The sequence below is a fragment of the Salmo salar genome, chromosome 01, assembly GCF_965601325.2.
Source record: "Salmo salar chromosome 01, fSalSal1, whole genome shotgun sequence".
Lineage (NCBI taxonomy): Eukaryota > Metazoa > Chordata > Actinopteri > Salmoniformes > Salmonidae > Salmo > Salmo salar.
In genome coordinates this window covers 88,486,671-88,510,000 of record NC_138291.1, presented here as the reverse complement: position 1 = coordinate 88,510,000, position 23,330 = coordinate 88,486,671, and the positions used below count along the sequence as shown (strand labels likewise).

General features: G+C 43.2%; 2 protein-coding genes across 6 annotated transcripts in view; one reads left to right on the top strand and one right to left on the bottom strand.

The window, feature by feature from the left end:
* Positions 1-13,156, bottom strand: part of flrt3 (fibronectin leucine rich transmembrane 3) — a 16,234-nt gene extending 3,078 nt beyond the window's left edge. Inside the window, exons 1-3 of one of the 4 annotated variants that reach the window (XM_014207687.3) lie at positions 12,804-13,156; positions 1,780-2,670; positions 1-364 (exon numbers count right to left, since the gene is read on the bottom strand). The exon at positions 1-364 is cut by the window's left edge and continues 3,078 nt beyond it. In XM_014207687.3, coding sequence (XP_014063162.1) covers positions 1-308 — 308 coding nt within the window. In that variant the 5' untranslated portion in view covers positions 309-364; positions 1,780-2,670; positions 12,804-13,156. The remainder of the gene's footprint in view (positions 365-1,779; positions 2,671-12,803) is intronic. The other 3 variants (XM_014207696.3, XM_014207705.3, XM_014207712.3) reach the window with 3 other exon arrangements.
* macrod2 (mono-ADP ribosylhydrolase 2) overlaps positions 1-23,330 on the top strand; it is a 1,142,091-nt gene that overhangs the window by 160,995 nt on the left and 957,766 nt on the right. The gene's annotated exons all lie outside the window — the stretch shown is intronic.

Genomic DNA, 23,330 nt, shown 5'->3' with positions numbered 1-23,330 from the left:
GGCAGGTTTTGGGGGAACTCGTCCAGATTATTACAGTACAGATAGATCTTCTCAACATTGCTTAGCCTCTTCAGGTCGGTGGGGATACCGGCACTTTTGATCCTGTTGTTTTGGAGGAAGAGTACAGTAGCATCCAGCGGAATGCCGGTAGGAATAGAGGTGAGGCCTCGATCATTACAGTAGATGAAGGTCCCATCACACCGGCAGGCCGAGGGGCAGGAGGCTGAGGTCACCAGAGGGTTAGCCAGACCCAAGAGTAGTCCTACTCTGGTCAGGAAGAGGAGGAAGTTCTTGCATTGGGCGGTCATCTTGTTTGGAGGTTGTGGTGTCTGGTGTAGTCTGGCAGTGTGATCACTCAGGAACCCTTGGGGAGGAGACAGAAGGGTAAAGTTAATGCACAAGGCCTTTAAAGGGAAGCCAACATCCTTGTTTCTAGTAATTGCTGTTTGCTTGAATTGTGTTGCCTCAAGCTCTTTCCGCAATAAACGTTCTGCAATATATTATATTGTTTGTAGGCCCTATGCAGACTATTAAATTGATATTAATTGTTACTATTACGATTTACCAAACACAGAAAATGAATTAAAGCAACTAGCGAGGCTGAAACTACTTTGAGTGCAAAGGGCTGTTTTCAAGGAACACACATAACGTTAGCACATACATTCCCATTAGACTTTAGAAACTTCAGAAGTTTACAATGTTTTTCCCTTTTCCTCATTTCTTGTTTGTAGATAAGAAAATCCTTTAACATCTGGCCTCTTCTGAATTCAATCCCTGTGCTTGGGTTTTAGCTTGTAAAATGTAATAGCTTGGCCTTGGTTGTTTTACACGTTTCTGTATCTTTCTCAAGGCTGCCTTTCATTGCTGCTAGAGTGTGTGTGTGTGGGGAGGGGGGGGGGGGGGGGTGCGTGAACAAAGTCAGGCCTTGTAAATGAACTGTTGTGAAAACGTCTCTCTTGCTCTCTGTCTTACATTCTTACATTAATCTGGCCTAGAGCTCATAAGGTGGTAGAAACGTTTCTATTTACAGAAACTATAGGAGAAAAACAGAAAACATTCCTCAAGAAATAACTGTCTCAGTAGAACAAGTCTTCAGAGGGAGATTCTTTGCATTGCTGGTCAGATTCCTAGGTAGCAGTGGCAGTGCTTTGCAGACTCAATACCAAATGTGGAACGATGTAAACCAAACTGCACTCATCAGTCATCCATTCACTAACTACATGGCTGAACTGTTCAGTGCTTGGCTGTGACTGGTAGCATTAACTGATTTAGAGCAGTTAATATTGCATCAATAATCACATTTAAGTTACCTTTTAGCACAGCAGTATATCTGTAGAAGTAGAAGTTGTCATGTGCTGTTTCTCTATATACAGCCTCAAACACCAAGGAAACAACAAACTATTTCTTAACTAGCACTGCAACAACAAGAGGTCATGACCTCAAATTAATATGGCAAAACAGTAGGTGCAAACTGCTTGTCTGTCTTTCTCCTTTAGTTTATACTGTGACCAGTGAAGTGTGGTTTCCCTTTTAATTAGACAAGTACTGATTTATTACTTTAATTAAGCATTCATGTACTGACCTCTCCTTCCACCACGTCTCATTAGAAAACACACACACAAACACACACACACACACACACACACACACACACACACACACACACACACACACACACACACACACACACACACACACACACACACACACACAGAAACCTTGGTTTGGTCAGTGAGGCGTAAAGAAGCCACAGCCAACATCCAATCATAGCTGTCATACCTGAAGGATCTGTAAATAATCCTTCTGCAGCCACCCAAGAATCCTTTCCCCATCCAGCAGATGAAGATGTATGTTGAAATCTTTTCTATTAATCCTTTTCAGAAAGGAAAAGTTTATTAGCGTAGTAAGAGAGAGGTCTTTGCTTATACCCTTGGTTCTATTGTGACCCAGGTCAGTGTGTTTGAACTCAGCTGATCCGTGTTTGTTCGCTGACCCTCCTCTTGTGTTGTCAGCCTGCTCAGGCCTCTCAGGCCATCAAAGGTTTTGCCATGGAAGATAAGCCAGTAGAAAAAGCATCTCCACTCAAACTGAAAGACAAAGCTGCAGTCTTCCTCCTCTCAAAAGCACAAGATTTCGGGGGGTGGGGGTAATATTAAAAAGGAACGTCCCAATGGTAATAGTAGTAGTAGTAGTAGAGCCCTTGTATCATCCAACTCAGCAACTCCAATAACCCCAAATGAGATTTCTTTGTGTTACATAGAGGCCCCCTCCTCTTAGGGAAGAGATTTGAAACTGCAGCTGAGGTTAGGTCCTCTCAGGAAAGGGGAGGGTAACTCCAGCAGGCTCTCCACAGAAAAGAAAAGAATACCCAAAGCTGGACTGAGCCATGCCAATACCAACCCTGCTGTATCACTTATGTACTCCAGCCTTGCAGGAAACACAGAATGCCGTTTCCCATGAATCCAGGGCTAGGGAAGTTCTAGATACTCCAGTAACAGAGTGGTACGTACTCCTCAGGAGACCCGTGGACGACAGAACAATGGTAGGATCGCTTCTCCCAGGCCCAGCCTCGTAGTAGCTTGTTCCCTTACGGCCACACACCTGCTCTCTGGACCATGCTGTGTCCTGCTTCTATTCCTGTACCCACACTATTCTGCATTGGTTGGTTCTCTGAAAAACAGCCAAAGAGACAGAGATCAACGTTATTTAACATCCATGGGCAATTAGCAATCAATGTAACATCTGTCAGACAGACAGTGTCTGTAAGTATGAGGAGTGAAGGGAAATCATTGGGAAATGTCCCTGGTAAAAAGTAATGTACTTTATAGGGAATAGGGTTCCATTTGAGACCCAGATTTCAAGGTTAATGGATGTCGTATGGCTTGCTGCCTGGCCTAAATGCAAAGAAACACACAGCATGGTGCCATTAAGTCTACCTCTGTCTGTTGAACTCCTTCTTCCTTCACTCTCATCAAACAATGCATGTCTTTTTTAATTATAGAGGACAATGCTATAGGGAAATTCAGAATTAATGAAAGGTGGTTCAGAAATCTCTAACAGAGAAGGGGTTGTGAAGATCCTATTTATTCTATGTTAAATCTCTATATAGGCTACATCTCTGTGTAGGCTAAATCTCTGTGTAGGCTAAATCTCTGTGTAGACTAAATCACTGTGTAGGTTAAATCTCTGTATAGGCTAAATCTCTGTGTAGGTTAAATCTCTGTATAGGCTAAATCTCTATGTAGGCTAAATCTCTGTATAGGCTAAATCGTGAGGAATACAACATCTATCAACAGCACACATGGTATGAACACTAGCCGGGATGAGATGGGTTTGCTTATGGGAGTTGAGACTGAGTCAGAGCCCCTAAATCTTATTAAATGTATCTGTAGATCAGGGGGATTTATTTTGCTTTGCCTGAATTAGCCTGGGAGAAAAGCCTGTGCTGCTTCTCTTTGATAGTGGACATAGTTGGTGAGACCCAGATTAACCGCTGTGTTCACTGTGGATTTTTATTTTTAAAAGATAAAACGTTTTCTCCCCCTAGCAGCTTGCTCAACCGTGATTGTGTGCATTGCCCTTTCCACCCCCCCAACCCTAATATCAGCCCCTCCCCCCCAGCACCCCTTCCCCCCCATCTTTTCTGTGGTGATGGTAGAAAAGAATGTCTTTCCATATGAAAAGCATCAGTGATCTAGACCCCTGTTTCCCTCTTGTTCCCTCCTGTCTTGCTCAATTCACTGCCTCAGCTGACACTGCTTCGTTTTTCAACCAGAGCTGATGCTTCATTGTGGGAAGTGTCCTAAATGGCACCCTATTCCCTATATAGTGCAGTACTTTTTCAAAAGTAGTTCACTATGTAGGGAATAGGGTGCCATTTGGGATGAAGACTTGGCCTCTGAGTTTCTGACTAAGATTAAAGAATGCAATCTGCTCTGTTCTCAGAAAAGAAAAGGGGTCGTTTCTAGACAGAAGCTATGACCAGGGCAACACGCCCCTGAGCAAGGCCCCCTAAGGCGGCCTCTCTTGCTCCTGAGTGAAATGAAACTCCCTCCTCTGTTCACACTGCTCAGAAATGTACATGTGAGATGAAGCTCATTTGAAAGGCTCATGAATACAACTGGGCCAGCCACCCCACCCGTGTCCCAGCATCACCTTTCGCCCTTACTTTCACCCCACCCTCCCTCCCTCCATCCCTCCCTCACACACACACACTCTCTCTCTCACACACACGTGTTGTACTTCTATCCTCGTGGGGACCTAAAATGTATTTCCATTCAATATCCTATTTTCCCTAACCCTAAACCTAACCCTTACCCTAACCTTAACCCGTAACCCTAACCCAAAATGTAACTCCTAACCACTAACGCCTGACCCTAATCCTAGCCCTAACCCTAATTGTAACCCTAAACCTAACTCCTAAGCTTCAAATAGCCTTTGTCCTCATGGGGATGTGGGAAATGTCCCCACGAGGGAGAATTTTCCTTGTTTTATTATCCTTGTGGGGACGTTGGGGGATTTTAGGTCCCCACAAGAATAGAAGAACCAACCCATACAGACACACACACACACCCTCTCTTTTAACGACCTACTACTATGAATGCACCTTATATGAAACCTGGCCCACTGGTGTTAAAAATAGAACTTACTCTGCTAAATGAATGTTATGTTTCCCCTGACAACACAATGGCATTATGTACTTACATGTACCTCGCTCTGCTCTCTGCTAAAGAGTGTGTGTGTGTGTGTGTGTGTGTGTGTGTGTGTGTGTGTGTGTGTGTGTGTGTGTGTGTGTGTGTGTGTGTGTGTGTGTGTGTGTGTGTGTGTGTGTGTGTGTGTGTGTGTGTGTGTGTGTGTGTGTTCCACTAGCTGCCATTTAAGTGTGCTCCTGTAGAACAGGGACGAGAGTGGGCAATTTAACACCTGTAGCCTATGGAGAAGATTATGGAAATGAGAGGCTTGTAACCCGATTACAGCTCCAGTCCTGAGATGCTGCTGTCTGATGACCACACACACACACACACACACACACACACACACACACACACACACACACACACACACACACACACACACACACACACACACACACACACACACACAGTCTTGTACAGCTGAACTTGTGGGGACACACAATTCAGTCCCATTCAAAATCCTATTTTCCCTAACCCTGAACCTAAAACTAAGAGTACTCTTACCCTAACCGTAACACAAAAACCTAACCTTAGCCCTAACCCTAAACCTAACCCTAGCTCCGAACCCTAAAACTAACCCTAGCTCCTAAACCTAATTCTAACCCTAACACTAGTTCTAATCTTAACCCTAAACCACCTAGAAATAGCATTTGACCTTGTGGGGACCAACAAAAATGTCCCCAGTTGGTCACATTTTTGTTTGTTTACTATTCTTGTAAGGACTTCTGGTCCCCACGTCCACACTGACACACCACTTTCTCTCTCTCTCTCTCTCTCTCTCTCTCTCTCTCTCTCTCTCTCTCTCTCTCTCTCTCTCTCTCTAATTCAATTCCAATTCAATTTAAGGGGCTTTATTGGCATGGGAAACATATGTTTATATTGCCAAAGCAAGTGAAATAGAAAATAAACAAAAGTGAAATAAACAATAAAAAAATGAACAGTAAACATTACACTCACAGAAGTTCCAAAAGAATAAAAACATTTCAAATGTCATATTATGTGTTGTAACAATGTGTTGCTCTCATTGAGAGAGACAAAGACAAAGGATTTGACTTTCTTTGAATACATATACTGATTAATATCATGGAGCAGCCTTCCTGGCTTGTCACCCAGTCTCACCCTAACATGATGACTGCCACTGACTCAGTGTCCAGCCTTCCTGGCTTGTCACCCAGTCTCACCCTAACATGATGACTGCCACTGACTCAGTGTCCAGCCTTCCTGGCTTGTCACCCAGTCTCACCCTAACATGATGACTGCCACTGACTCAGTGTCCAGCCTTCCTGGCTTGTCACCCAGTCTCACCCTAACATGATGACTGCCTCTGACTCAGTGTCCAGCCTACAGTGAAAGGAACAGGTGACTTGTTACTAATGTAAGACTGATGCTAGTCCATGTGCACAGGGCCGAGGAAAGACCCAACATTTATTTTGCATGATGCACTGAACCTAGAGTCACTTTTTAAAAAGACTTGCTATTATTGGGAGAGTTCTGGGAATAGGTTAGAGTTCTGGGAATAGGTTAGAGTTCTGGGAATAGGTTAGAGTTCTGGGAATAGGTTAGAGTTCTGGGAATAGGTTAGAGTTCTGGGAATAGGTTAGAGTTCTGGTAATAGGTTAGAGTTCTGGGAATAGGTTAGAGTTCTGGGAATAGGTTAGAGTTCTGGGAATAGGTTAGAGTTCTGGGAATAGGTTAGAGTTCTGGGAATAGGTTAGAGTTCTGGTAATAGGTTAGTTCTGGGAATAGGTTAGAGTTCTGGGAATAGGTTAGAGTTCTGGGAATAGGTTAGAGTTCTGGGAATAGGTTAGAGTTCTGGGAATAGGTTAGAGTTCTGGGAATAGGTTAGAGTTCTGGGAATAGGTTAGAGTTCTGGGAATAGGTTAGAGTTCTGGCTGAGGTAGGGAGGTGGTGTTTGTTTTGGTGGTGTGGTCTGTTCAATAGTATTGTAGCAGGGAGGGTCCTGAGACTTTTTTTGTGGTGTGCTGCCGGGTAGTGTTCCTCTCTGAACCAAGTAGGGGCTATCCTTCACGGTTAGTGCAGACAGCTTGAGTCCCTGGCCTGGTTGGCTTCTTGGCTGCCTTTTTCCACGCTTATCGGGTTTCTCACCGGGGTAGGCTTCATTCTATTGTTCATTACAAGACAAGCAGGAGGGCCCTCTGCTCTGGGAGATGTCCACTGAGGGGATTTGGATTAGATGTTCAAAGGTTTTGGTCAATCGCTTTACTGCCGTTCTTTTATTTGAATTAATTCATTTCGTAGAGCTTTGTTTTTATACTGTATAGTTTGTTTTGATCTATAGACACAAACACACACACACATCCACTTCTTCCCCAACACACACACACACACATCCACTTCTTCCCCAACACACACACACACACACACACACACATACACTTCTTCCCCAACACACACACACACACATCCACTTCTTCCCCAACACACACACACCAATGTTTTTAACAGTGATGTGAGGTGGAAAAGGGTGCAGGGTTTTTTGGGTGATGGATGTCTCTCCCTATCGTCCTAATAAGCTCCTCCTATAGACGGCAGGAGATTTTTGTAAACCGCCATAACCAGCTTCCACTCCACTGAATGTGGACTAGCAAAATTGATATGATTGTGTGTTGACACACACACACACAGACACACACACTTTCAGCTAGCGGAGGGAAAGATAATGTGAGAGACTGACACAAAACTACAGGACGTGATAGATTATAGCCACAGCTAGGGAGATTTAAGTCTAGAATAACAAGTCCTGCATCCCAAATGGTAACCCATTCCCTATATACACTAGAGCCTATGAGCCCTGGTCAAAATTAGTGCACTATATTGGGAATATACAGGTGTAGGATCTTAATTTGATCACTCTGGTGCAGGGGAAATGTTAAACTCGTAGTGTATTTTAGGTTTAAAAGGGCTTTGGAAGTTTGACATTTCAGATGTAATTTTCCCTTACGAACAATGTATCAACCCTTACAAAAATGCCCATTAATTATAATCCACATAATAATTCACATGTCCTGTTGCTGCAGGATTATTTTTATGCTGTAGCAAACTGGCTCAAATTAAGATCCTACATCTGTTGTGCCATTTGAGACGCAGCCAAGGGCCTAAGACATATGCCCTCTGGACACAGATCCCAGCGAGAAAGAAAGAGATTTGGGAAAACTGAAGCAATTTGGAAACAATTTCATGGCTGTCAAGAAGTATTTTAGATTAAAACGTCTTTTTAGTTTCTTTACAAAGTAAGTGATAAAATTACATGGACTGAATTATTAGAGGAAACAGTTAAAATGACCAAAGTTTCTGTGGTTAAATATTCAATCGTTATAGAATGAATTTAAATCACTGTATAGTTCTCCATTGGGAAATCAATGATGTATTTGTACGTGTTGTAGTTTATTTATTTAGATCACAACATAGTTATAGATAGATTGCAACTACATACATAGCAATACATAGCATGCTATGGAAATACGGTTGGTCAGAAGCTTAGAAGTGAGGCTGAGTCTTGCATTTAACATCTTCGAAGATAAATATCAATTTTAGGCTAAAGGAAAAACATCAACCATAGAATTTAGAATTCCCAGTTTCATTTGTTTTAAAGGTTATACCTATTATTGATGTTTACCCTTACTGTCAGTTTATTTATTTTGTTTCCTTTCTGCTTCTGGCTTTGATTTTAGAGGAACAGATTTTTTATTCTTTAGGATAAATAATAGATTATTTTACTGTACCCCCAGGCACCTTCGCCAACTGTCTCCATTTGTCACTATTCTAAGTAATTGTTAGAAAAAGAGAAAGCGTGAGCGAGGAGGGCCGCATAGGGCCTACTGTGGAGCTACTGGGGCCCACTGGGTCTTACCCAGGCCTACTGGGGTGCACAGACACAAAAGAACATTCATGAATGCATCTGAAATCACAGTGAGGGACACAGACAGGCAGGCCGTGTTTCAGAAAGAGAATCTATCATAGTTTAGTTTCAGGGATTTAGGTTTGGTGGTGTTGTTATCGGTTAGATGGGATGAACAACGCCCCGGTTACCAGACCATTTGGGCCTATAGAGCAGAGAAAGAGGGGATAGAGGAGGAAAGGGGTCTGGGGATGACGGGTGGTCTATAGAAGAGAGAGTGAGATAGAGAGAGAGTGGGGTCTGTTGCTGCAGCAGCTGCATGCTTTTTACCACACGGGGGTGGTAGGCACTGCAAGATGGAGGAACCAGCCGTGTGTGTGTGTGTGTGTGTGTGTGTGTGTGTGTGTGTGTGTGTGTGAGAGTGTGTGGACTGGTGCACTTCTGGTGCTTGGCTGTGTAGGTTGTAATCGGCTAACAGAACCACTGTTAAGGAATGGGGGCTACTACTGTTCTAAAGGACAGCAGGCATGGGCATGGACAGCTAGGACCTTAGCTTATTATACTGTAGGCCCTTTAGCCTACATTCCATGTTAACTCTCACATATTTGACTCAGGCAAATGAAAGGAATTGGGGTGCTTTGTGAGAAAAGCTCATTTTCCTTCTTGCCTTTTACATTTCTCTTCACTTTATTCTCTTTATCTCTCAGTATAATTAGTGATTTCATTCTGGTGGGATTGGAATTGGTGATTAAAAATAGCCTTATTGTTTCATTAATGATGGATGGAATTGAATTAGGCCTAAATGTTCAGAATACGATTACAAATGTAGAGAATAATTGATTGGATTTAGAAGTATTGTAAAGGGCCTATCTAATTCTAAAAATGACTGCCTCAGTTTAGTCAAAATAAAAAGTTAAAGCAAAAAATGTATAATATCTTTGTCTAGTAGATGACACATGTATGGTTGAACGTGATGTAAAGGGACTATCTATTTCTAATCATTATTTCCTCAGTTTAGTCAAAAAGTCCAAGTTAAAAAGGCAACAACAGACGTTATCATATTATTGTCAGTCCTTTGTCTAGATAAACACATGTCTGTAGTGACCTGGTTTGCCTACTAGACTGATCTAATCCAGTTAAGGAGATTCTTCCCTGTGAAAACCAATTGACCAGTGACTTTGCCCTGGGGCAGTCCACACAGTAGAACAATAGGCTGGCTCTGTCTCCCTACCCTGCCTGACTGACAGACTGATGTAAACAGACCAGGCTATTTGTCAATAGCTAGTAGCCATTTTATTTTATTTTTTTATCAGTGATTAAGACTTGTTTTCATTAGTGTAGCCCGGAGCGGTGTATTGCTAAATAGAATGCTCTGGTGTAGCCTATTGGAATCAGACATGCTCTTGTGATATCCTGTTTTTTTCAGCTATCTGCCAATAGCTACCATTTTGTTTTAATCTGTCGGGTATTACAATTACCTTTCAAGAAGTTCCTTTTAAATGTGTAATCAGTTTGTATATTGAAACTACAGGCCTAGACAGTTGTTTCTAATGTGAGTTGTGTCCCGAATAGTGGATTGGGACTTAAACACCATTTCACCAAGATCAATGGCTGAGTTAATTTCATCACCCGATAGGCCTATAGCCCAGCTACATGTCATCTGGCTTGCTGCCTTAGATGTTAGCAGATAACCAAGTCCTCAATACACACATAAGCTATGTCCCTATAACAACACTTTTGATCACAGGAGAGGAAACAAAACACAATTTCCAGTAGCCTGTTCTTGCTACACTCTTAGAAAAAAAGGGTTCCAAAAGGGTTCTTCAGTTGTCCCCATAGAATAACCCTTTTTGGTTCCATGTAGAACCCTTTTGGGTTCCATGTAAGGTTCTAACTGGAACCAAAAGGATTCTACCTGGAACCAAAAAGGGTTCTCCTATTGAGACAGCTGAAGAACTCTTTTAGGTTCTAGATAGCACCTTTTTTTCTAAGAGTGTTAGTTTTTTTTATCGTAGATAAATAGCCAATACAAATCAAATCGTATTCGTCACATGCGCTGAATACAGTAGACCTTACCGTGAAATGCATACTTATAAGCCCTTAACCAACAATGCAGTTTAAAAAAAGTAAGAACACCTGATTATTTAGTAGGCCTAATGCGCAGTTCAGTAACCTTGTGGTAATATTAGATAGGCATATTTGATATTATTAGATAAATAGTCAATATCATTATTTTGATAATCCGTAGGATAAAATAGAGAATGCCAATTAAGACTGGACTTTCATTCACACTGACTACGCATCGTCTAATAGGCAAGCTACAGTATGTCGATCATAGGCTTAACATTCGTGTGGGAATCTGTTTGATGGAGACCTATTAAACCGATTATATAACCGGCTCAACCAGATAATTCTGGTGCTATCATCTAACCAAACCGCGCTTCCTTTTTTCTGCTGTACTCTTATGGATAGAGACTATAGGTCATTATCTTCAGATATATGTGATTGGGACATGAACGAGCTATTATGTTGCCTCTAGCTTATCACTATCTATTTTATGGCGTATTATACGAACATAACTGCCTCAACTGCATAAGGTTGGCATGGAAAACAACGCACCGAAATGTGAGCACGCTCCGTGTATGTGGCTATGGCATGCGGAGAGGGAGAGGAGCTTGTATGTTTATTGCTCACACAGAAAGAACACACCACACATCGAAATGCAGCTTGGCTACCCCTAACACCATTTGTGGTGAAAACGCACATGAAGCACATGGAAAATTCCCTCCCAAAATGGTGTAAAATAAAAAGTCGAGTTGATCCATGTCGCTGAGCTTGTTGTGGCGGTGGGAGAGGAGAGAAGAGAGAGACAAACTCCCACCGTCTGCGAGAGCTGCATTTAGCGGAGTTTTCCCATCGTCTTAAGCTGCCCTCCGTGACAAACCTCCGCTCTCCTTCTCTACCAGATCAGCATCGTCATTTAATACACTCACTGAGGTGTCTTCCAGCTCCTCCGAAGCTTGCTAGGCTACACTCTTAGGAAAAAAAGTGTTATCTAGAACCTAAAATGGTTCTTCGTCTGTCCCCATAGTGGAACCCTTTGAAGAACCCTTTTTGGTTCTAGGTAGAACCATATTGAGTTCCCTGTAGAACCCTTTCCACAGAGGGTTCTAAATGAAACCCAAAATAGTTCTACCTGGAACCAAAAATAGTTGTACCTGGAACCAAAAAGGGTTATCATATGCGGACAGCCGAAGAACCCTTTTGGAACCCTTTTTTCTAAGAGTGCCAGATGCTTTGACCGCTCATTCTTCCCAGATATACCACTGTAAAAGTTTACAGTGTAGTGTTGGTCTTTTATGCAGTTATATCTCCACGATTCATTCCATTATATTTGCACCTTCGGAATCCCTCAGTAGGCTATCCATTTGTAATTTGAAAGATATCGTAGTGAATAAGGGATAGAAAGATAACTTCGCGGTCCCTGTTGCTTCCTTCCACTGAGGAGTTGAGAGGGTTTGGATAAAGACTGTATTTATCTGGATCAGTCTAGTCAGTCAGCCGTATGAACGAGCTAGCGGAGCGTCATTGCGGTACTCCGTCTTCGTGGTCGGTAGAAGTACTTGCAATGCGGAGAGAGGGACAGACAGACACGGAGGAAAAGGCTGCATTGCCGCCAGAGGTAAAATTGAGCTGCGAGCTGCTGGTTTCTCTCGGAACGTATCGTCGACCCTATCAGAGAAAATATGCATTTGGCAAAAGACACACGTCTAGCAAAGGAGCCTTGTGTGTTGGAAAGTGACTAGAAAATTAAGAATATTAAGGAATAATCTATGTGTTTTAGTTTTATTTAGTGCTCTATATTCTGCGTAATTATCAACTCTTTTCAGAACGAACTTGATTTTGCTGTTATGAGCTGTGAGGTTGAATTATAGGCTATACAACCACATGCATACATTTGTTCTGTTATTTGGTGTAAAATGCCCTCTTAATCGCACACCATCAACCCAAAAATAGATTTTTAAAAATACATTTGATTCTGAAAGAAAACCGATAGCCTAGTGACAAGGCATAAACCCATAGCTGCAGAATTATTTATGTTTGAAAATGTATGCAGCTGTCCTCATTTGAAATAACCAGAAATAGATTTCTTCAAATCTGCTCACTTTTTTATTTCCTTCTTTAGAAAAAGGGGGATACAGGAAAAGAGAAATGCAATAGAACTCCAGCACAACATTTAAGACACTTACCTCCTGAATGAACCAAGAAGTAAAAAACAAATATACATCCTCCCTAGAAAAGCAGTCTGTAAAACAGAATATATTCCAATCCAAAACAGATAGAGAATGTCTTCAGATCCAAAAAGCCCAGTCTTGAACACCAACCGAATGCTACAGTATAGCTCTGGTATCAGTTCTGTAGTCTGTCTGAAGCTGTAGCAGCAGTACTGGTCTGGTGTGTGTTTATTGGTCCTCACATACACACCACATACACACTCCAGTCCGCTGGCTGTGGTAAAGAGCCCAGGAATGGCAGGACAGATCGCTTGGGCAGAGCGCACTACAAGTGTGAACTTACATCAGCCTCTAGCGCTTCAATAGAGCTAGATAGATAGATGTCATCTGAGGGAGGGGCCTCGCTCTCTCTCTCCAGCTTGCTCGGTCCCCTTTCTCTCTGTCTCTCTCTCTCTCTCTCTCTCTCTCTCTCTCCCTCTCTCTGTCTGAGTGGCTGAGGGCGCAGTGTTATGTGTAGCCGCTAGGGGGAGTAGAAGAAAGGGATTGGACGTTCTGAGCCTTTCGTATGCGAAGTGTGTGTGTAGCGGTAAACAGCAGTGAGAAGATGATGCTGATCTGAAAGGAGCGGAAACGAGAGTACGCGCGTTGCCCTGGCAGAGGATGGGAGTGTGTCAGGGAAATGTGGGTTGTACCGTATGTTTCACTTTTGTTTATAATCTATTTCACTTGCTTTGGCAATGTAAACATATATTTCCCATGCCAATAAAGCCCCTTAAATTGAAATTGAATTGACATTGAAAGAGGGAGAGAGAGAAGGAGATGATTCTTATCACTGTCAAATATGGGACATATACACTACCGTTGAAAAGTTTGGGGTCACTTAGAAATGTCCTTGTTTTTGAAAGAAAATAACATTTTTTGTCCATTAAAAGAACATCAAATTGATCAGAAATACAGTGTAGACATTGTTAATGTTGTAAATGACTATTGTAGCTGGAAACAGGAGATTTCTTTATGGAGTACAGAGACCCATTATCAGCAACCATCACTCCTGTGTTCCAATGGCACGTTGTGTTAGCTAAATAGTACCCGCAAAACACCAGTCTCAACGTCAACAGTGAAGAGGCAACTCCGGGATGCTGGCCTTCTAGGCAGAGTTGCAAAGAAAAAAACATATTTCAGACTGGCCAACAAAAAGAAAAGATTAAGATGGGCAAAAGAACACAGACACTGGACAGAGGAACTCTGCCTAGAAGGCCAGCATCCCGGAGTCGCCTCTTCACTGTTGACGTTGAGAATGGTGTTTTGCGGGTACTATTTAATGAAGCTGCCAGTTGAGGACTTGTGAGGTGTCTGTTTCTCAAACTACACACCAATATACTTGTCCTCTTGCTCAGTTGTGCACCGGGGCCTCCCACTCTTTCTATTCTGGTTAGAGCCAGTTGCGCTGTTCTGTGAAGGAAGTCGTACACAGCGTTGTACGAGATCTTCAGTTTCTTGGCAATTTCTCGCATGGAATAGCCTTCATTTCTCAGAACAAGAATAGATTGCCGAGTTTCAGAAGAAGAAGTTATTTGTTTCTGGCCATTTTGAGCCTGTAATCGAACCCACAAATGCAGATGCTCCAGATACTCAACTAATCTAAAAAAGGCTAGTTTTATTTCTTCTTTAATCAAGACAACAGTTTTCAGCTGTGCTAAGATAATTGCTAAATAATTTTCTAATGATCAATTAGCCTTTTAAAATGATAAACTTGGATTAGCTAATACAACGTGCCATTGGAACACAGGAGTGATGGTTGCTGATAATGGGCCTCTGTACGCCTATGTAGATATTCCATAAAAAAATCTGCTTTTTCCAGCTACAATAGTCATTTACAACATTAACAATGTCTACACTGTATTTCTCATCAATTTGATGTTATTTTAATTGACAAAAAATTTGCTTTTCTTTCAAAAACAAAAACTAAGTGACCCCAAACTTTTCAACGGTAGTGTATGTTTTTTATGTGGTGTGTATCAGAACAAAGTAATAAAGCAATATGCAAAAACTAGAAAGAGAAGAGTGTGTTTCGGTCAAACAAGGGTTGTGTGAAAGCTGCACATGTAGATGAAAGGTGTGTGTGTGTGTGTGTGTGTTCATTTGATGCATATATTTAGCACACTGTGTTTTGTGCCTCTGCCACACACACCTGAGTCTCTGTGTGTGAGTTTGTCTTCTCTGCTTCTGTCTCTGCTTCCACCCTGTTTCGAGTTGTGTTTCATCTCTTAATGAATCCAAACTGAAGGTGTGCACTCTGGTAGCACACAGCAGCAGTGAGTCAGCCTGTTAGTAGAGGTTCTGCTGCAGGGTTGACCCAGGCCCTGTTTGTGTGTGTTCTGCTGAAGAGAGGATCCAGGACCATGTACTGTGCATTCGGAAAGTATTCAGACCCCTTGACCTTTTAAACATTTTGTTAGTTTACAGCCTTATTCTAAAATTAATTAAATTGTGTTTTTCCTCATCAATCTATACACAATACCCAATAATGACAAAGCAAAAACAGTTTTTTAGAAATATTTGCTAATTTCTTTAAATAAAAAAATGTAAATATGACATTTACAAAAGTATTCAGACCCTTTACTCAGTACTTTGTTGAAGCACCTTTGGCAGGGATTACAGCCTCGAGTCTTATTGGGTATGACGTTACAAGCTTGGCACACCTGTATTTGGGGAGTTTCTCCCATTCTTGTCTGCAGATCCTGTCAAGCTCTGTCAGGTTGGATGGGGAGCGTCGCTGCACAGCTATTTTCTGGGCTCTCCAGAGATGTTCGATCGGGTTCAAGTCCGGGCTCTGGCTGGGCCTCGCAAGGACATTCAGAGACTTGTCCCGAAGCCACTCCTGCGTTGTCTTGGCTGTGTGCTTAGGGTCGTTGTCCTGTTGGAAGGTGAACCTTCACCCTAGTCTGAGATCCTGAGCGCTCTGGAGCAGGTTTTCATCAAGGATCTCTCTGTACTTTGCTCTGTTTCGAGTCTCATAGCAAAGGGTCTGAATTCTAATGTAAGTAATGTATTTAAGTTTTACATTTTTTTTTAAATTAGCAAAAATTTCTAAGAACCTGTTTTCACTTTGCCATTATGGGGTATTGTGTGTAGATTGCTTTGGAAATGCTTTTATTTAATCCATTTTAGAATAAGGCTGTAATGTAACAAAATGTGGATAAAGTCAAAGGGTCTGAATACTTTCCGAATGGCACTGTATATGGCTGTGTGTGTGTGTGTGTGTGTGTGTGTGTGTGTGTGTGTGTGTGTGTGTGTGTGTGTGTGTGTGTGTGTGTGTGTGTGTGTGTGTGTGTGTGTGTGTGTGTGTGTGTGTGTGTGTGTGTGTGTGTTCTGCTGCAGAAATGACCCAGTACACACTGTGCCCTGCCTCTGTCTCATACCTAGCCCCAGCACATCTTCCCCTCCGGCTAACTCAATACATAGTGAGCTCAAGAAGTGTTTGGACAGTGACACCTTTGTTGTTGTTTTGGCTCTATACTCCAGCACTTTGGATTTGAAATTATACAATGACTATGAGGTAAAAGTGCAGACTGTCAGCTTTAATTTGAGCATATTGTCATTCATACCAGGTGAACTTATCATACACCCTTATCATCATTGTAATGGTGAGAGATTAGCATGTCTTGGGGGTATGATATAAAACGCTAACCTCCCCTGTTATTGTAATGGTGAGAGGTTAGCATGTCTTGGGGGTATGGTATAAAATGCTAACCTCCCCTGTCATTGTAATGGTGAGAGGTTAGCATGTCTTGGGGGTATGGTATAAAATGCTAACCTCCCCTGTCATTGTAATGGTGAGAGGTTAGCATGTCTTGGGGGTATGGTATAAAATGCTAACCTCCCCTGTTATTGTAATGGCGAGAGGTTAGCATGTCTTGGGGGGTATGATATTTGTGTGTCTTAACTATCTCACTCATCATTATTCACGATTCATTCAGGACTATCTGTAATCATGGTAGCATCCACATTAATGTAGAAGTGTTTAGAAACATATGCTATTCTTATTTACAATAAAGTGACTCCAAAATGACATAATACATTATTTACCATTCAATTCTATTTGGCACAAAATAATCTGAAACAACCAAAACAAACTGCAAATGTATCCAACAAGTTTGTAGATTCACAAGCTTGATGTAGTCATTTCGTGCTAGGAATATGGGGCCAAATACTAAACTTTTGACCACTTTAACACACATTAGTGAATTTGTCCCAATACATTTGGTGCCCTGAAATGGGGGGGACTATGTACAAAAAGTGCTGTCATTTCTAAATGGTTCCCCCGATATGAATGACAATACGCTCAAATTGCATCTGACAGTCTGCACTTTAACCTCATATTCATTGTATCATTTTAAATCCGAAGTGCTGGAGTACAGAGCCAAAACAAAAATCTCACTGTCCCAATATATACACACACACACACACACACACACACACACACACACACACACACACACACACACACACACACACACACACCTCTGAGTTTTCTCAGAACTAGCTAACTGATACATGGGAGTCTTTGGAACATCTTGTTCTGGCTTTTACTTCTCGCTGCGTGCAAATAAGGAATACTCTCCCATTCAAATAGAAACATCCTGTACATTCACACATGTATACAAGCCCACTCAACCACCTACGCACACACACCTATGTCTGGCCCTGGCCCTCTGTGAAGGACACCATCTCAACCATACACCTATGTCTGGCCCTGGCCCTCTGTGAAGGACACCATCTCAACCATACACCTATGTCTGGCCCTGGCCCTCTGTGAAGGACACCATCTCAACCATACACCTATGTCTGGCCCTGGCCCTCTGTGAAGGACACCATCTCAACCATACACCTATGTCTGGCCCTGGCCCTCTGTGAAGGACACCATCTCAACCATACACCTATGTCTGGCCCTGGCCCTCTGTGAAGTACACCATCTCAACCATACACCTATGTCTGGCCCTCTGTGAAGGACACCATCTCAACCATAGACCTATGTCTGGCCCTGGCCCTCTGTGAAGGACACCATCTCAACCATACACCTATGTCTGGCCCTGGCCCTCTGTGAAGGACACCATCTCAACCATACACCTATGTCTGGCCCTGGCCCTCTGTGAAGGACACCATCTCAACCATACACCTATGTCTGGCCCTGGCCCACTGTGAAGTACACCATCTCAACCATAGACCAACAACTGGCCATGAACGTCTCTCTCTCCCTCTGCATTCAGACAGGTGAGGATGAGAGGCCAGCAGTACGGGGATAACTGTTGATCACTCCATAGTGAATGAATATGCAAATGAGGCACAAGGTAAATGAAAAACAAAGACAGTTTTTGGCAGCAGGCTTTTACCCTTGTTCCCGTTCATTTGGCACAGGTTCAAAACCGCCGGAAAGCCGGGAACCCAACGCTACTATCTCTCATAATGTATTCCAGTCGAAGTAAAGAAGAAAGACACAGAGGACAGAGAAAACTAAATCACTCTGTCGTGTCACCCAACACCCCAGAGCCATTTTCAGCCCCTTGTATTTGACACAACCATCTCAGCAGCATAGCTAAGTTTATTAAACCACTTGATTCTGCTAAGTACGGTGTGGAGTGGGTTTTGACTGGGTCGACGACAGAACAACAGGTTTAGTGTGGAGGTCTGGAGGACATAATGTCAGTATGGAGGCATGTCTCTCCTCTCCTGACCGTCTCTTCTCTCTCTCTCTCTCTCTCTCTCTCTCTCTCTCTCTCTCTCTCTCTCTCTCTTTTTTTTTCTCTCTCTCTCTCTTGCTCTCTCTCTCTCTCTCTCTCTCTTTTTTTCTCTCTCTCTCTCTCTTGCTCTCTCTCTCTTTTTCTCTCTCTCTCTCGCGCTCTCTCTCTCTCTCTCTCTCTCTCATTTTCTCTCTCTCAAAGCTGTCGTGGTCCCCGATCTGTTTGTGCTGTATTACCAACTCCCGTAGTCACAGATCTGGGACCAGGCTACACTCGATATACTGTACCAATAAAATACTTTTATGGTAAGTGGGACAGAATGGCAGGCCAGCCTCATGCTGCTGTATCTAGCAGTCACAACAGCTGACTACATCTAATCAATTGTCTGATAGCTGGTTTGGTAACACTACTACATAGAGAAACACATGACACTACAGTCTGATGGCTTGTTGGTAACATTAAAGAGAGAAAGATATAATGAGAAGAGACGGTCAGGAGAGGAGAGACCTGCCTCCATACTGACATTATGTCCTCCAGAACTCCACACTAAACCTGTTGTTCTGTCGTCGACCCAGTCAAAACCCACTCCACACCGTACTTGGCAGAATCAAGTGGTTTAATAAACTCAGCTATGCTGTCCCCCTCTCCTCTAACTGGGGTGGAAGAGGGTCATGAGGGCCCTTCAAAGATGTGTCTGTTGTCAAAACACACTGAGATGGTTGAGATGAACAGATAAAGAAGTCAATTGCATCCTTGGGAAAGACAGGGGAGCCCCTACCCCTTGCCCAAACAAGAGATGGACAGGGCAAGGCAGCTGTGTGAGTACTGAGGACAGCAGACTTCCCCCTGGTGTTGAGATAACAGTAACTGGACACCGCTGATCCTCTGGGTCCTTCAGGGGAGGCTCTTTGTCTGTCTGAGAGTGGCTCAATCAGCACACGCTGACAGACGGATGGGACAGGCCCAGACACACGCACATACACACACACACACACAGATTGGGCAGGGATGGTTTTGGGGGTCAGGTCAGACACAGGAGCTAGGGGGCTGCTCTGGTCTGGCACCCAGGATCACACCAGGATGTCCAGCACTGAGAGAAATCCTCTCCCGACCCTTCACCCCTATACCCCTGGGAGCTGTGAGCAGTGACACCTGGCCCAGTATGATTACCGTTAAAAATCTCAACAGCCACCACACAAGGAGAGACCATCCTCTTCCTTAGTGGGAATTCCAAGCAGCACTAGAAGTAGTTTTTCCATCATCGATTTCCTCCCGTGTAAAGAGGCTAGAAGCTCTTGAGAGAAGGAGAGAAACAAATAAAACAGAAACATGAAGTGGTCCGTGCTGCTTTGTCTGTGGGTTCTGTTCTGGCAGCAGATGGTTGGGGCTTAAGAGGCTTCGCTCGAACAAAACTTCCTCTTCTCACTAGAGGCCTTCATAGGTACAAAAACTGGGACCCATTCCGAAATAGACCTGGGGCTTTCCCATCCGGACCCGGTATGCAATAATTAACAATAATAATATTGAGATCCGAACGGACCTGAGGACAACTAGACCTGTTCTGAACGGACCTGAGGACAACTAGTCCCGTTCTGAACGGACCTGAGGACAACTAGACCCGTTCAGAACGGACCTGAGGACAACTAGACCCGTTCCAAACCAATCAGAGTGTGGAAAGCAACAGAAAAGTACATTTTTGATTGATTCCATTGTGCCATAAAGTATTTGAAATGATTTCATAGTATTTCAACCCAGATCTGGTAAGAAGTCCAGTCGAGTCAGGTCTGTATCACCATCAGACAGCAGATGAGGAGCAGATGGAGGTATAGGATATCAAAGGAGTTTGTTAGAGATGGACAGGTAATAATGACATCACTGACTGACTGATTCCTACCGGGGAAATCACCATATCTGGTGTCAGCTACAATCTCTTATCATCAGACTTTTGCTTCTTCTTCAGAACTCAGAGAGAGACTTTCATACAAGGCCAGACATAGGTGTGTGTGTGTGTGGTTGAGAGGGTGTGTATGTGTACGGCCACCCCTTGGAGCCCGGTTCCTCTCTAGGTTTCTTTTATTGTCACATACACCAGGTAGGTGCAGTGAAATATATTGTTTTACAGGGTCAGCCATAGTAGTACGGCACCCCTGGAGCAAATTAGGGCACATCAAGAGATTTTCACCTTGTTGGCTCAGGTATTCGAACCAGTGACCTTCAGGTTACTGGCCCAACACGCTAACCGCTAGGCTACCTGCCGCACTTCTGCCTTCTAGGGTGTTTTTCCTAGACACTGTGCTTCTGCCTCTGCATTGCTTACTCTTTGGGGTTTTAGACTGGGTATCTGTAAATCACTTTGTGGCAACTACGGTGTATAAAGTGCTTTCTAAAATACATTTGATTGACAATATTATTTCAGTGAATTGGAGAGTATTTATTTTTTGCATGTTTCAAGTGCTTCCCTGTATCGGATAGGTAGTTCTTAGAAATATTCAGAAACGTGTGTGTATGTGCGCATGTGGTTTCTGAGCAAGGTGAGTACATCCGGTGTGGGGTTTTCCTGGAGGAGATGGGGATTGTGACAGTGGATGACTTGGCCCTGTGTAATATAATGGTGTGGGGTTTTCCTGGAGGAGATGGGGATTGTGACAGTGGATGACTTGGCCCTGTGTAATATAATGGTGTGGGGTTTTCCTGGAGGAGATGGGGATTGTGACAGTGGATGACTTGGCCCTGTGTAATATAATGGTGTGGGGTTTTCCTGGAGGAGATGGGGATTGTGACAGTGGATGACTTGGCCCTGTGTAATATAATGGTGTGGGGTTTTCCTGGAGGAGATGGGGATTGTGACAGTGGATGACTTGGCCCTGTGTAATATAATGGTGTGGGGTTTTCCTGGAGGAGATGGGGATTGTGACAGTGGATGACTTGGCCCTGTGTAATATAATGGTGTGGGGTTTTCCTGGAGGAGATGGGGATTGTGACAGTGGATGACTTGGCCCTGTGTAATATAATGGTGTGGGGTTTTCCTGGAGGAGATGGGGATTGTGACAGTGGATGACTTGGCCCTGTGTAATATAATGGTGTGGGGTTTTCCTGGAGGAGATGGGGATTGTGACAGTGGATGACTTGGCCCTGTGTAATATAATGGTGTGGGGTTTTCCTGGAGGAGATGGGGATTGTGACAGTGGATGACTTGGCCCTGTGTAATATAATGGTGTGGGGTTTTCCTGGAGGAGATGGGGATTGTGACAGTGGATGACTTGGCCCTGTGTAATATAATGGTGTGGGGTTTTCCTGGAGGAGATGGGGATTGTGACAGTGGATGACTTGGCCCTGTGTAATATAATGGTGTGGGGTTTTCCTGGAGGAGATGGGGATTGTGACAGTGGATGACTTGGCCCTGTGTAATATAATGGTGTGGGGTTTTCCTGGAGGAGATGGGGATTGTGACAGTGGATGACTTGGCCCTGTGTAATATAATGGTGTGGGGTTTTCCTGGAGGAGATGGGGATTGTGACAGTGGATGACTTGGCCCTGTGTAATATAATGGTGTGGGGTTTTCCTGGAGGAGATGGGGATTGTGACAGTGGATGACTTGGCCCTGTGTAATATAATGGTGTGGTGTTGTGGGTGTGTGTACATACATAGAAATGTAGGTGTCAGCGTATTGCCCAATATGGTCACCCCCAATGGACTTTTGTCCTAAAAACAGCTTGTCGGCGTTCTCACGAATATCAATGGAGACAAACACACACATACAATCGTTCTGACACACAATGGAGATGCCGACTAGTGTCATGGGACAGTGGCATCTTACTATGGATAGACAGGATTGTTTGAAGACAGTAACAAGGAGGAGAGAAAAGAGAAGAGCTAACAACAACAAGTAAAGGATAAAGAAGATGGTCGACATCCCGCTGGTCATGGCTACCTATGGGTTCCTAGTCAGCTGTGTGTGTGTGTGTGTGTGTGTGTGTGTGTGTGTGTGTGTGTGTGTGTGTGTGTGTGTGTGTGTGTGTGTGTGTGTGTGTGTGTGTGTGTGTGTGTGTGTGTGTGTGTGTGTGTGTGTGTGTGTGTGTGTGTGTGTGTGTGTGTGTGTGTGTGTGTGTGTGTGTGTGTGTGTGTGTGTGTGTGTGTGTGTGTGTGGGACAGAGTACGGATGGTCAGCTCCTCTTGGTTGTTTTCCTTTTCTCTTCTTCTCTGTTTATCATTGGTTGTTTTCCTTTTCTCTTCTTCTCTGTTTATCATTGGCTGTTTCCTTTTCTCTTCTTCTCTGTTTATCGTTGGTTGTTTTCCTTTTCTCTTCTTCTCTGTTTATCATTGGCTGTTTCCTTTTCTCTCCTTCTCTGTTTATCATTGGTTGTTTTCCTTTTCTCTTCTTCTCTGTTTATCATTGGCTGTTTCCTTTTCTCTTCTTCTCTGTTTATCATTGGTTGTTTTCCTTTTCTCTTCTTCTCTGTTTATCATTGGTTGTTTTCCTTTTCTCTCCTTCTCTGTTTATCATTGGTTGTTTTCCTTTTCTCTTCTTCTCTGTTTATCATTGGCCGTTTCCTTTTCTCTTCTTCTCTGTTTATCGTTGGTTGTTTTCCTTTTCTCTTCTTCTCTGTTTATCATTGGCCGTTTCCTTTTCTCTTCTTCTCTGTTTATCATTGGTTGTTTTCCTTTTCTCTTCTTCTCTGTTTATCATTGGCTGTTTCCTTTTCTCTTCTTCTCTGTTTATCGTTGGTTGTTTTCCTTTTCTCTTCTTCTCTGTTTATCATTGGCTGTTTCCTTTTCTCTCCTTCTCTGTTTATCATTGGTT